Consider the following 14,271-nt stretch of genomic DNA (forward strand, 5'->3'; position numbering starts at 1 on the left):
CCGCCCGCCCTCCAGGTCCCGCGGGGCGTGGACTCCGGGAAGAGGCTCTGGGAGCTCGGAGGAGGGGCCTGTCTGCGCCTGATGGATGGCACTGAAGCATGTCTGGCACTTTCCTTCCTCGCCGGGGAGGCGAAGCTTCGGCCACCTCTCCCCCGCGTTCGTTCGCATTCCTGCCCGCCTGCTCAGGAAGGGCTTGGGGTGGGCGGCTGGAGCAGGGCCAGCTGAGGCTCGCTTTGCACACTACCATTCACATTTGTCCACACTGGCATGGGAGTGGAGGGGCAGGTGGACAGTCCCCAAATCTCAACTGAGGTAAGAGAGGATGCATCCTTCCTTCCTGGCTCCCAAGCCTCTCCTTGGAGTCCCCGCACTCACTGTGTTTCTATTGTATGCCCAACACTGGGTCATATAGCCGTTCCCAATCTGCTGTGGTCCACAGGACCCTTTCAGAGATGGATGAGTTCGAAACAATCTGCATAATCAGGCTAATACACGATTTGCCTCCGTGACTTGACAGGTATATTGATAGTAGGAAGGCCACGAGGGTTAACTTGCTGGTGTCTTTGCACAAACCAAGGCGGTGGCTCTGAGTCACTGTTCTTCATCACCATACATTGGCAGTAAAAAAATAAAAATTAAAAACCCAGTTTCTCTTAAGAATGTCCTTGATAAGACACTAAAATATATAAACATATGATTGGTTTATTATTTAAATGAGTTAATAAGGACTTGTTTCAATTTCTAATATGCTATATATGGATAGATTTAATCCACATAAACAAAAGCTCTTTGGGGCCCTCAATAATTCTTAAGGGTGTAAACAGGTCCTTAGACCAAGAGCGTCAGCACTGCTGGGGTAATTCACAGGCTGTCACGTAGATCCTGGCTGAGGAAACTGAAGCTGATTTCAGACACTGCACTCCCCAGCTCAGGAAGCATCTTATGTGGAACAGAGGGCAGGGAGCACGGCTGTGTTTTCTGGCCACCCGCTGTCCTTCCAGAGACATTCACTGGAATAAAGATGTTCATGGTCTCTGCTCACAGGAGAAACAAGACATACAGGGCTGCCCCTCCCCTGTGCACTGTATTCAGTGCTGGGGGGAGTATGGGGGGGTGTTTGTGGCCCATGTGGGTTGGGCCTAGATGTGGACTCCCCTCACCCTCTAGATTCACCTGTAGTCCCCTTTCCTGTTACCTCTAAAGTGGCTCTCCCCCCTCCCCATAGAAGTCACAGTGTCTCAAAGTGGAGTCCACACCCTAGCCTGGCTTGAGTCCGGGTGGAGAGTGGGTACACTTGTCTGCGTGTGCCACTGGATATGACTGTGTGCTTTGGTCCAGTCCCATGAACTCCGAGTCCTCCCCAACACCAGTCCTCCACCAGAGGTCACATCTGGTGTCTCCACTGGGGTTAGCACGTTTGGGTTGTTCAAACTACTTCTCCGATCCCTTTGGCAGTGGTGGGGCTGCTGTGAGTGAGGCCAGGACCTGGAAGCTCTCTGTTGCTTCTGGTGCAGGGAAGGGGGTGTAGAAGGCCAAGGTGGGGGGGGGGGCAGGTCAGCCTCGAGTGCTACCGCCCCGCTCCCCTAGGAGCCAGTAGGTCCGCACTTTGCCTTTGCCCTGGAGGGAGAGAGAAGAGGAGGCTGGTATAGGGAGCAGCGCACTGACCCACTTCCCCAAATCAGAGGAAAGGCTTCGGGATGGGAGTGGGCTCGGCTGCTTGAGAAGGGGTCTGGGGAGGCACCCTCTGGTCCACAAGGGATGGTGAGGGTAGGGGCTTTCCTCTCTACCTTCATTTCTACGTCCCCTCGAAGCTCCAGCTCGAAACCACCAAACTCTTCCAGGACAGCCTTGGTCTCAGAAGACAAGTGGATCTTCAGGGCTGGGAAGGACAAGGGAGGGTGGGGGGTGGAAGCAATGGGAGCAGGGAGACTGGGAACTGCAGGACTCCTTTCTTTCTCAGGAAGCCTCCTCCTTCAGAGTCCCACCCCTCCACATGGAGTCTGGCCATTCTGGCCTCTCCCTCAGAATTTGACGGCTGCGTTGTCCAACACCGTAGCCACTAGTCACCGGTGGCTATTCACATTTAAGTTAATTAAAACTAAATACAGTTAAAAATCCAGGGCTTCATTTGCACGAGCACATTTCAAGCGATCAATAGCATCCTGTGGCAGAGACTACTGTGATGGACAACCCGGATTATAGAAAGAAAGTTCCAGTAGATAGCATTCTAGCGTGTTACCGGGCTCCAGACAGACAGTGTAGCATGGTGGTTAGGGGCTCAGACTTTGGGTCCTGCTCTGTCTAGTGAATCCCAGCTGGGACAGCTGCTTGGAGAAGTAATGTAAACTCTCTGTGCCTCATTTTCCTAGTCCAACAAATGCTGATGGTGACAGTATCCATGTCAAGGCCTTGTTATGAGGACTACACGAACCGCTAACCAACTATCTCAGCAGAGTCTGGCACGCAGGAAGCACTCCTGGCAGTGGTTGTTGTCGCTCTTGTTTACTTCAACGCTCATCTTGTGGTAGAGGGAATTGAGGCCCAAACTGTGGGGGTCAGACCCAGGCTCTGACTCCCGACCTGGTACCCCCCACGCCTCTGTCCATAGTTGCTCCCACCACTCCTGGGGGATACATCGGAGCGGCCTCGTTTTGCTGTTGAAACATTTCTGAGAGGGGCACCTGGGTGGTGCAGTCAGTTGAGCGGCCGACTTCGGCTCAGGTCACGATCTCACGGTCCGTGAGTTCGAGCCTCGCGTCGGGCTCTGTGCTGACAGCCTGCTTCGGATTCTGTGTCTCCCTCTCTCTGACCCTCCCCCGTTCATGCTCTGTCTCTCCCTGTCTCAACAATAAATAAACCTTAAAAAAAAAAAATCATTTAAAAAAAAAAAAAAGAAACATTTCTGAGAATGTGCTCCTTGAAGACAGGACCTCAGTGAGACCCTTCCTCCGGCTCTGACCGCCCCAGACACAGTGACCAGGGAGTATCTGCTGAGCCAGAGACCCTCTGGGCTGCAAAGTAGCCCATCTCCTGCCATGAGGCTTGGATGGGGTCTGCAGGGACTTCCCCCCGGCCCCGCCAGCTGACACGGGGTCTGAGTGGTCTTCGTACCCCAGGGCCTGGCACTTAGCAGGCATTCAGTGCATGTTTACTGAATTGAACTGTATTGCACACAGCAGGAGGGTAGAAGAGGAGCCTGACGCAAGACTCAGGACAGGAGGAGAGGGCAGCAAGCTTTTCCTAGGCACCTCCTGTGCTCCACGGCCCGTGCTAGGTTTCTCACGAGCCGGAGACGGGTATTGTTTTAGAGATAAACAGCTGAAGCTCGGAAAAGTTGAATGACTCGCGTCCTCGTCATGGCATATGGTTTTCATACATAACTCTTCTAAGGTGCGCGTCTTATTCTCTCACAGGTGAGGAAAACTGAGGCTCCAGGAAGTGTGGCAAATCGACCCACAGTTGTGTGGATGGTAGAGCAGAGACTTACACCTAGTCCTCTGCCACATGCAAGAGGGAGCAGAGGGGCCCTGAGGGGGGGGACCAGGGCGACAGTCCAACATCTGCCTGGAAAGACTTTTGGATGGGGGGGGCGGGGCGGGGCGCTGATCTCTGATGGATTGGAGGTGATGTACCCTGGCTGGGGGTGAGCCGCCGGTGGGGCCGTCCTTGCTGAAGCCTGTCTGTCCCTCCAGCCACTGCGAGCAGCCCAGCCACTTTACCTTCCCCGTTAGACTCCATCCTGGAGGCGGTGTTGACTGTGTCTCCGAAGAGGCAGTAGCGAGGCATCTTCAGCCCTACCACGCCGGCACACACGGGTCCTGGAGGGGGTGGGGAGGGGTGTTCCATGAGAGTCAAGTGGTGGACCCGAGGCCCCTGGGAATCCAGGTGTGTGTGTGTGTGTGTGTGTCTGTCTGTCTCCCTCACCTGTGTGGACACCGATTCGCAAGCGCAGCTCCTCCTGGGGCCGGTGGCGGATGCGGAAGGAGCGCACGGCATCCAGAAGCGCCAGGGCCATGCGGGCCACCTCGCGGGCGTGCAGCAGCCCGTTCCGCACGGGGAGCCCCGACACGACCATGTAGGCATCGCCAATGGTCTCCACCTGCCGGGCCCACCAGAGGATGCAGGGCATAAACACCGGAAATTTCTCCTCCCTGTGCCGCCCCACATGTGTTTGGTAACCTCATCTGCGCCGTCCTTTCCCTGCCTGTCCCTGGGTCTCCGGGTAACAGTCTCTGCCCATGTCCCATGGTCTCCTCTCCTGAGGCTCTATGTCATTCTGCCCATCACCCTTCTCTGACCCTGCCCGTCACCATCTTTCTGTCCCCCTCCATCCCTGCTCCCACCCTCACCTTGTACACATCAAAGTTGTCTATGACGGCGTCAAAGCAGGTGTACAGATCATTGAGCAGGGTCACCACCTGGAAGGGAAGAGAGGCCAAGACGGGTATGGAGTCAGGGAGCCCATCTGGGCTCAAGTGGGGAAAAAGGGACCGGAAGGCAGTCCTGATGGGACAGAACAAGCACAGCCTGCCTGGCCCTCACCTGTGGCCGTGCCGCACTGACCTGCATAGGCGTGCTCTCTGCCGACAGGGCCGTGAAGCCCACAATGTCGCTGAAGTAGATGGTAACACTGTCGAAGGCTTCAGCCTGGACCGTCTCCCCACGCTTGAGCTGCTCGGCCACTGAGCTGTGGGGTCAGGGGCAGGTATAGGATAAGCGCGGGAAGCGGGGCTGGAACGGGGTGCCAGAGGGTCACCTCTCCAGAGGGTCTGGAGTGCCAGTGGGCACTCACCGGGGCAGAATCTGGTAGAGCAGGGCCTCGGCCTTGCGCTTCTCCTCCAGGTAGGCCTGGGTCCTGTCCTCCACCAGCTCCTCTAGGTTGTTGGCATACTGCTCCATGCGGGACAGCAAGTTGTCCAGGATGTTGCTGCTGTGCTCCCTGAGGCCCCGGGAGCAGGGCAGAGGCGGTGAGAGAGCTGCCCAGAGCGCCCTCCCCAGCTCACCAGACCCAGGCTGCCATGTCAGCCCCTGTGCAGGGCAGCGGAGAAGGCCAGGCCTGGGGAGCACGGCAGGGTGGGCGTGGCAGGGGAAAGGGTAGGAAGAAAGTTCCATTCATCTCTGAGACCCCAGGGTCCGGAAGCTTCAGAGATACTGGCTACTTCGTTCATCTTTGTTGAACAGAAGCGAGTTAGAAGCAGGGGAACAGGGATCAATTAAGGACAGAGTGTGGGCCCCCGGGATGGCAGAGGGGTGTGGGGGGGGGGGTGTCTGTGGGGCACAGCGCAAAAGATGGCCCCCAGGGCTGGGTTGGAGGACAAGAGTATGTGCTCCCCTGTGCTCTGTACCACTGAGGAGGGGCCGGCGGGCCGCAGTGGGGTCCCTTGCCACTGCTGGGAGAAAAGACTTAAGTGTGGGGCACAGGGTAGCTGTTGGGCACGGGGGACACACAAACACCAGCAACCTGTTGAACTTGCGCAGCATCAGGCGAATCTGCTGGAAGGGGGGCCGTTCCTGCGGCTCCTCAGCCCAGCACCTCTGCATCAGCTGCCCCAGCTCCTCCAGGTGACTCTGCAGGGCCAGGGAGGGCCGGAAGGGGGGCTGCTCACCCCGAGTCACACGCTCCACGATCTCTGTGGTGAGGCAGGAGGGGCTGAGGGCTGGGGCCAGCCCAGGGCTAGTGAGAGACACAGCGGGGAGGTCCAGGAGCAGGCCGGGACCCCGGGGTAGGCAGGCAGGCAGACAGCGGAGTCACTAGCAGCAACAGAACCTTCCAGGAGGCAGGTGTGGTGGTGTTTGCAGGGGTCCCTCACCCTGGGGCTGGGCTCAGGTGCAGCTGTGGCAGGGCTAGGGGACTCCACGGTCCTCTCACCTTTGGGGCTAAGGTCCAAACCCTCCACATGGAAGACGCCACTCCTCAGGGCAATCTCCTGAAGGATGATTCCAAAGCTGTACACGTCACCTGCCTGGGAGCCCCGGGCAGGGGGTGAGGCCATTCGCAGGAGCTCAGGGGCTGTCCACAACTTTTCTGCAGGTTAGAGGTCAGGAGTGACCGGGCGAAGGGCCCTAAAGCTGAGGGGTGGGGGTGTGTCGGTGGGGGGAACAAGGTCCTAGAAGACGTGGCTGGAGCAGCGTGCGGCCATCACGCCGAGTGCTACAAAGACACAGCCTCCAGAGGAAAGGCTCCCCTTTCCACTGGCGAATGAGCCAAACCAGGAATCCAGAATGACATGCCAAGCCCTTCAGAGGCCTGGCATCAGTTGCCCCCGCCGGGCTGTGTTTGGAGGGGGGCGGGTCTTAGGGGGCAGAGTGTGGGCTCACTGGCATAGAGGGTGTGGCCTTGCTCTGGTTCTGGGTCCCTGAAGCTCTCCAGCCCGAAGTCAGTGATCTTGAGCACGAAGCGCCCGTCCACCACACAGTTGGAAGACTTGAGGTTGCCATGAGAGCAAATGGCCCCATTGTGCAGGAACAGCATACCCTGGAAATTTGCGGAGGCCGAGGTCTTCGGTGTAAGTGAGACCTACAACCAGGGCCAGGGGAGACGCCTGCCTGGCCCCTCCCCCACACATCGCATGGGGGATTCCGGGCTTACCTTGACGATGTCATTGGTAAGAGAGTATCGGAACATCCAGTCCAAGGTGATGCTCTCATTCTCCAGAATGTCCTGCTGGGCAATAAGAGTGAGGCACGCACCCGGCAGACCCCAGGAGGGGTGCAGGGGCCCAGTCACACAAAGACTGGGCCCAGGCACAAAAAGACAAAAACTTGGATTTACTCTAGTGCCCCCCTCCCCGTTTACAGATGGGGCAGATAAAGGGCAGAAAGGAGGAGGTTTGCCTGGGGGTCATATGGCAGTGGGGAACAGAACCAGGGCTAGGCCCACATCTCCTGACCCCCCTCCTCTTGTCCCCTCACCTGCAAACTCCCACGGGGACAGTACTCCGTGAGGATACAGATGTTGGGGGGGTCAGTGCAGGCACCCACAAACCTGGTCAGGTGTTCGTTCTGTACATCCCGCATCTGCAGGGGGAAGCCAGCATCAGGAGCCTGGCAGAGACGTCCCTCCTCACCAAGTGGCCCTCCACCCTCAGGGGCCTCTCAGTGTTCTCAGTGCCCGTTCACTCTCTGCAGACACTCTAGGAGTCCGGTGACTCCCCCTGCGGTACCTCCTCCGGCTCACTCTGCCTCCTGATCCCTCCACCCACCAGGGGCATCGAGCACAGCCCCTCAAGGAACCTCCTCTAGGCTTCCTCTACTAGTCTCTTCTCCCCTCTGGGACCCTCTCTCTTAGCACAATATGCAGGGCCCATCCCTTTCTTAAGACACCCTGTGTCTTAAGACACCCTGGGTCCCCCCACCTCCTGTGTCCCTGGGACCTCTCCTAGGCCACTGCCTCGCAGCCCCACTTACATGCTTCAGTTCAAACAGCACTTTACGAGTCAGCTCGATGCGTTTACGGTTCACACGCTTCACAGCCACGAGGTTGCCCTGGGCAAGGAATGGAGGTTGCATGGTGAGATGGCCCAGTGGTGGTGACGGCAACTGCTGACAGTGGCCCTGGGGCCTGTCCTGAGCCGTTGGAGGGCAGCCCTGCCCACCCCAAGGACCCGCAGTCTTTCCCCTGGCCCACCTTATAATATGCCGTTTTGGCAAACACTTGGAACTGGCCCTCTGTGGTCAGCAGGGAGCCGTAATTGGAGCCTCTCTGGAGGGACAGAGAGCAGGAGGGACCGGTCAGCCTGGGAGCCCTGCCATGGGCTCAGCTCTCCATTCTGGCTGCCTGAGCTCTGGCCTTCACTGCCCCGCCTGATCTCGCGGCTGTCCTGCTTCTCGTTCCACATCATGAGATCCTTTCCTCATTTGTTATTTTTTTTTTTTTAAATGTTTACTTTTGAGAGAGGGAGAGAGAGCGCGGGAGAGAGAGAATACCAAGCAGGCTTCACATTCTCAGCACAGAGCCTGACGCAGGGCACGAACCGTGAGTTCGCGACCTGAACCGAAAGCAAGAGTCAGAGGCTTTGACTGCGCCACCCAGGCGCCCCTGTTTATTTTTTTAAAAATGTATTTTCACGTCTACCGTGTTTGGTCTTTGAAAGCCTCCTGCGAAGGAGGCTCTGTGCACGTGACCGTCATCTGAGGTAGTCTCTGAGGGGAACAGCACTTGTCCAAGGTCACACAGCGAGAAAGGGCAGGGCTGGGATCGGAAGCGCGCCGTCTGCACTGCCCAGCAGGCGCTGCCCACCCCCACGGGGGCTCCTCACCGCGCTGAGCGTCAGCCGGCTGCCTGCACTCCGGAGGTGCCTGTCGAGGCTGCTGGGCTGCACGTCCTCCCAGCGCACCCGCCACAGCTCTGAGGCCAGGTCCCTCTCGAGCTGCATCTTCCTGGGGCATGAACAGGGGAGCCATGTCTGAACCCCTGACCCCGGGCCTCAGAGCCCGGGGCCGCCGCGTGTGCTAAGAGACTAAGAGACGGGCGGACGGGAGCTGAGGGCCGGGAGGTGTGGGCCAGGCTTTGCCTGCCTCCCAGGGACCTTGGGCAGCCACTTCGTGTCTCTGAGTCTCACGTCCTCACGTCCTGATTTGGGAATGGGCGACCTCGACATTTATTTCAAAGCATTGTTACGTGAACAAAAAGAAACATCGTGTGAGGAAGTGCCCTCCTTGCAGGCCTGTGTCCTTAATGTCTCCCACCAGAAGGCAGGGTGGGGGTCCTGCACCTCCCCTCTCCGCTCCGTGCACATCAGCCTTGCTCAACTGACTGGGCCCAGTCCCACAGGGTTGGAACCTCTGCTCCCCAGCAGGTGTGCCCGAGGCGAGGGTGGACCAGCCCACTCGCCTGCTCTGCTCTTCTCACAGCCTCATCCCTCCCGGCCCCTCCCCTCCGGCCCCTCTTCTCTCCTCCCTGTGCCCTGCGGCTTTTTAGCCCCATCTCCTCCCCCACCTCCCTCGGCCTTGTCTCCTCCCCCACCTCCCTCGGCCTTCCACCTCTCCCGCTTCCCTGCAGGTCCCTGCCACCTCGGCAGCTAGTTCTCCCGGCCCCCCAGCCTCACTCCCCACCCGCCTCCAAAGCTCACCTGTATATGAAGAAGGAGACGGTCAGAATGCTGAGCAGGGAGAGGCTGCCCACCACGGCCAGAACTTCCAGCGTGGAAAAGTGGTCTGCACAAGAGTCCAAGTTGCAGCAGGAGAGATTTGGGTTAGAGAGCAGGAAGAGGAACCTTCTAATAGTCCCTCAGTGAACTAGGAAGGTGAGTGAAGGGAAGAAAAAGGCAGATGTCCCTCCAGAAAGCCCTGAGTGTGGGAGAGGAGCACCCATCTGACTCCTGAAGCAGGAGCCTCTCCAGAACGGAGGCCTGGAAGGCAAGAGGCAGTCACCTTGGTTGCAAGCCGGGTCCTCGTTGTCAAAGCCACATTTGGGGATGTCAGGAGGTGGGTGGCCCAGGGGCCAGCTTAGTTCGTGGCCTGGCACGGCCACCAGCTCTCGGGAGGTCCCATTGTAGTTCAGAACCACCTACGGGAGGGCAGGAGTGGCAGGAGGGCAAGGCCTGGGGCGACGCTTCCCGTCCAGTGGAGCTGCGCCGCCTCCCCCGTCTCTGCTTCCCCGGCCTGTGTCTGGGCTGTCCACTGTTTACCAAGCCCCTCATACCCCGGTCACCAGAGTGGAAAAACCTGAAAACTACTCAAGGGCTTTATGAAGAAAACTCCACGTAGAACCCCGACTCGACATCAGGGAGTTTACGATCTTGGACTGAAGCACATAGGAAACAGGAAAAGGCAGTGTTCTCAGTCCACATTCACAGGCCTAAGCCACGTACCCCTCCTCCAGGAAGTCTTCCCCGAGTGATCTGCTCCTCAGCACTTGCGGCCTCAATTCCTTCCTGTTCCTGACTGAATTTAATGAGCTGTGTGGCCACCACGTGAGCCTGTCTCTGCTGGGAGAGGGGCCTGCCTGTCTTAGGAGATGTGGGACTTCCTGAAGTTAGGGCTGTGCCCCCTCCTCAGAGCTGCGGTTCCCCAAGGGTAATGCTTGTGAGTCCCTATCATTCTGGCTGCTCCCCCAGACCAGAGCTGGGTCTCTTCTACCCAAGGCTCTCCAAAAGCGAGCAAGCATGGTGGAGTGACTACAGAGCCGACAGATGCCCTGGGGGAAGGAGGGAGGGCAAGACATCCTTCCTGCCTATATGGCACTGTCTTCTGGGGGCACACCCTTACCCTGAAAGTGCCAGTCTCAGGATGCATATCCCAGAGGGAGAAGTCGGTCTCCCGATCTCCATTGCTGTCCATTTTCCAGTATCCTGTCACCCCTGGGGCATGGAGGAAGATGGCTGTGTTTTGAGGACGTGGAAGTTCAGGAGGGTACCCACCCTACCTGATCTCCACCCTCCGATCTTCTTTGCCTTGCCCTCCAAACGTATATGTAATATGTCACATATAATAATAACAACAAGAAGGACGTGTCGGCAGCAGGAATGACTGAGGTTGGGCACTTGGGAGGACTTCCTGATGGAGCAAGGCAGATGGGGCAGTCGTGGAGCTCCCTTACAGAAGACAGGAAAGGACTGGCATGGGTGAGTGACCCCCACAGCGGCAGGCTGGAGGCCTCTCATGGCCTCCTGCTCGGGGTGCCCCAAGGTGGATTGTCCCTGCCACCTCCAGCCGCTGACCTTGGAAGCTCCGGTTCCACATCCGCTGAGTGACGGCCTCCCCATCAGTGAAGGTTCCCCCATGTGCCAGAGTCTCTGTCACTGCCTGGATGTAGAGCAGGAGCCCATCGTGGAAGGACGCTGGGATGGTGTTCATCTGCAGGAACAGGGGGCTTGGCCGGGGTGGGATCCGCGAAGGGCGCTCAGTGGGGACACCCTGGGTGGGAAGATCTGGGCGGCGCCGGGACCTTGGGAGGGGACGGGAGAAACCCCCCCCCCCCTTCCGCGGACAGAGCTTGACTACTCATAAGACACCTCCTCGTCAACCTCCACTTCTGAATCCCTCTAGGCAGACAGAGCAGGACACATCATCCTCATTTTACTGATGAGGACCTGAGTTCCGGAGGCTGACCGACCCTTCAGTGTCCCCTTAGTTATCAGAAGGTGAGAACGGGGTGGGGGGGGGGGGGAGAAGGGGAGGCCTGGGAATATGGAGGTGGCTGAGAGAACAGGCTGGGCACCGGCAGGGCAGCGTGGAGTCCATGCTGCAGGGTCCCAGGACCCCCCTTACCAGGCCGTCCTCAAGGGTGAAGTTGAACTTCTCCTGGGCCAAGTGTTTTAGCTGCTGCAGGAATTGGAAGTACTCAGGGTTGTCCGGCTCTTTATATGTGATGATTTTGGCGGCCTGAGGAAGGGGTCAGTGGAGAGGGGAGAGCTGGGCAATGACCCAGTCCTCCCAGTACCCTGGGCCACCTCCCCAGTGCATCTCCGCTTAGCCCAAGGTCGGAGTGGATGGACTCCATGTCACCTGTGAGGCACTGCCTGCTCCAAAGCAGGGGAGCCAATGGGATGACTCCTCAAGTCCTGTCAGTCCGTGGGACGGGAACACTCTCCCACCTCAAGCCCATTTGTTCATCTTTTCAGCCTCCTAGCTCTGAAGTTTCCTAGACCTTTTTCCACCCCGCACTCTTCCTGGCCTCCCTCACCAAAGTCCCTGAGCAGTCAAGAACCTTTTTTCTAGAGCCCTTCAGACCCTGAGGAACCCAGTGCCCAGAAACTATGTGCCACCAGCACAGAGTCCCACAGCCTGGGCTTGCAGCCTGGACCCTCACCCGAAAGGCCTGCTGGGCACTGGCATCCTGCCCATCGCCTCTCTCCCAGGGCCTGTGGGAAGCAAGACCGTGTGCACCTTGCAGGCTTTGTCCAAAGAGGTCCAGGTGGAAAAACACATAGTCCTCCCCACTCAGGCCAGCTTCCAGGGCTAAAAGCATCAGAGTTCTGAAGGCATCTGGGGAGCTGCATATGTAGATAACTGGGGAGGAAGGGGGCGGTCAGAGAGAGACAGAGAGACAGGAGCCTAGATCCCGACAGAGTGCAGAGGGGGAACTCAGGCCAGGGAATTTGTGGACTCCGGACTGCTAGGGCCTCAGCGGCTGGCTGCCGAGAGAAAGGTGAAGAGGGCTGGGAGGAGTCAGTGGGCAGGGTTGGAGGAAGGAGCAAAGATAGGGAGAGCCGCAACAGTGGAGCCAAAGGTGGGGAAGGTGGGGTCAGCAAGGGAGGGAGAGGGGGAGGCTGGCCAGCAGAGAGGGGACTGGGGGTGGAGAGGGCGTGTGGGACGAGGAGAGGCTGCTGGAGGAAACCAGAAGTGGAGGAGGGGAGCAGGGATGGGCACCAAGCCGGGGGACCTACTGGGTGTTCTCCCCCCAACCCCATCCCTCCCAGGGATGGGCACCAAGCCAGGGTACCTACTGGGCGTCCCCCGCCCGCCCCTCCCGCGACTCCGGAGGCAGCGGTGGGAAGCAGGTGGGGGGGGGGGGGTAGTCGGGGAGCGCAGAACCGCGGAGAGAGCCGGGCCGTGCAGCCTCGGGAGGAAGAGCCGCCCCCTCACCTCGGCCTTGGCGCCTCACGGTCCGCAGCAGCAGGGAGTAGTGCTGGGGGTCGCCTTCGGCGAACTCCAGGTGGTCCACCGTGACGTTGAGGCGGTGGCGCAGGCGCACGTACAGGCCTTCCACCACGAAGAAGCAGGGCTGGTCGTCGCCGGGCCGGTACGCGTAGAGCACGAGCGCCTGGCGCTCCCAGCCCAGCCGTCGGTGCAGCGCCGCCACCAGGTCCCCCAGCTTGGCGTGGCTGGGCCCCGCGCGGGTGGTCAGCGCGTACTCGTCCTTGGCCCCGAAGCCCAGCGCCGGCGCGCCGGCCGTCAGCAGCGGCACCCGCCAGTGCGCCGTGAAGCGCCCCACGGGGGCTGCGGCGTACACGCAGCCGGGGCCCAGGAACACGGCGGGGCTGTGCTCCCACTTGAGGTCCACGGCGGCCAGCGGCGCGGCCGTGTCGGAGCAGACGCCCCGCGCGTTCTCGCTGCTGCCCAGCACCGTGCGCACCGTCCAGCCGGGCAGCCAGTCGGGCCGCGCCCTCACCCGGGCCAGCGCCAGCTCCACCGCCGGCCCCACGCGCGCCCACGACCACGGGTACGAGGTGTTGGCCAGCGGCAGCACCACGGCCACCGTCAGGTTCCCCGCGTGGCCTCCGGGCAGCAGCAGCGGCAGCAGCGGCAGCAGCAGCGGCGGGAGCGGGAGCAGGCGGGCGCCGGCGGGGCGCCCGGGGCGCCGGGGGCGCAGCATGGCCTCAGCGGGCAGCTCGGCGGGCGAGCGCTCGCGCCATGGCCCCCCGGGCACCCTCCGGACCAGCCGCGCGTCGCGGGCCCGGGGCGCGCCCACCCCGGGGCACGCTGCCCGTCCGGCCGCTGCGCGAGGGGCGGGTGGAGGGCGCCGCGGGGCAGGTGGGCGCGAACGGAGGGGCGCCGTGGCCCGGGGCGCGGGCGAGCGCGCCGGTGAGTGAGTGTTGGAAGGAGCGAGAGCGCCCAAGGGAGGGGGGTGGGCGAGGGCGCGAGCCGGGGAAGGGGAGCGGCGGGCTTTCGTGCGCGCCTGGGCGCCCGCCCCGGGAGGGTGCCAGAGGGGGCGTCCGGCCGGCTCAAGTCCCCGGCTGTCGGGGGGGAGGGGGGGGGGGGACAGGGGAGGACCGGAGCCAGGCTCCGGGCCCTTCCTCCCGCCGCTTCCCCTCCCAGACTCGGCGACGGGAGCGCCAGCCCCGGACCTTTAACCCCTTCGTCCCCGCCCCGAAGTTGCGGACCTGCCCGCGCGCTCTGCTCCGAGACCCTCCGCGCCTTCCTCCTGCGGGGAGCCGCGCCGCGAAGGGGCTCGCTCGCTGGGGTCGGGAGGAGGACCGAAGGGCGACTCGAGTGGGGGCAGCCGGGACGCTTTCGCGCCCCGCCTCCTCCCTCCCTACCTGGTTCCGTTTGGGGAAGAGAGCTGCGTTGGTTCGGGATCTTGGCAAGAAAAGGTGTGAGCCTACGGATGTGTGTGCGTCTGGGGGTGGACGGGAGGGTGGCAGGTTTCTGGAAAGGGCGTTAAACTAGGGAGCCCAGGGTCCCCGTGACCCAGTCCACCCAGGACCGCCCCCGTGTCCCAGCTTCCAGATTGAGAGGGTTAGTGCGGAAAAGGGGCCCAGGGGGAGGGCGGAGTTAACCTTTTAGTTCCCAAAAGGCTGCAGGAAGGGGGAGAAGAGCGTTTGGTGGCTGGGGTGGGGGGAAGGGAGGGCAGTGACCCCGGGGCCGCTCCTGGAACGTGGGTTCGCG

At 60.6% G+C, this 14,271-nt stretch overlaps 1 protein-coding gene across 2 annotated transcripts; it reads right to left on the reverse strand.

Moving 5' to 3' along the window:
- Positions 1 to 682: 682 nt before the first annotated feature.
- Positions 683 to 14,271, reverse strand: NPR1 (natriuretic peptide receptor 1). Of its 2 annotated transcripts, none has more exons than XM_058702320.1 (22): positions 12,529 to 14,271; positions 11,753 to 11,952; positions 11,212 to 11,325; positions 10,662 to 10,797; positions 10,210 to 10,301; positions 9,373 to 9,508; positions 9,072 to 9,156; positions 8,259 to 8,379; positions 7,628 to 7,702; positions 7,408 to 7,485; positions 6,913 to 7,017; positions 6,590 to 6,664; positions 6,319 to 6,475; positions 5,870 to 6,025; positions 5,462 to 5,630; positions 4,793 to 4,939; positions 4,564 to 4,687; positions 4,350 to 4,418; positions 3,925 to 4,099; positions 3,720 to 3,818; positions 1,788 to 1,879; positions 683 to 1,617 (listed from the first exon to the last, which is right to left on the reverse strand). In XM_058702320.1, exons 1-22 carry the CDS (start codon positions 13,256 to 13,258, stop codon positions 1,555 to 1,557), a joined length of 3,198 nt encoding a protein of 1,065 aa, XP_058558303.1. In that variant the 5' UTR covers positions 13,259 to 14,271; the 3' UTR covers positions 683 to 1,554. The 2 variants fall into 2 exon arrangements, with proteins under 2 accessions (XP_058558303.1, XP_058558304.1); XM_058702321.1 differs by having other exon boundaries at positions 6,590 to 6,661; positions 12,529 to 14,265.

The sequence above is a fragment of the Neofelis nebulosa genome, chromosome 15 (genome assembly GCF_028018385.1).
Source record: "Neofelis nebulosa isolate mNeoNeb1 chromosome 15, mNeoNeb1.pri, whole genome shotgun sequence".
Lineage (NCBI taxonomy): Eukaryota > Metazoa > Chordata > Mammalia > Carnivora > Felidae > Neofelis > Neofelis nebulosa.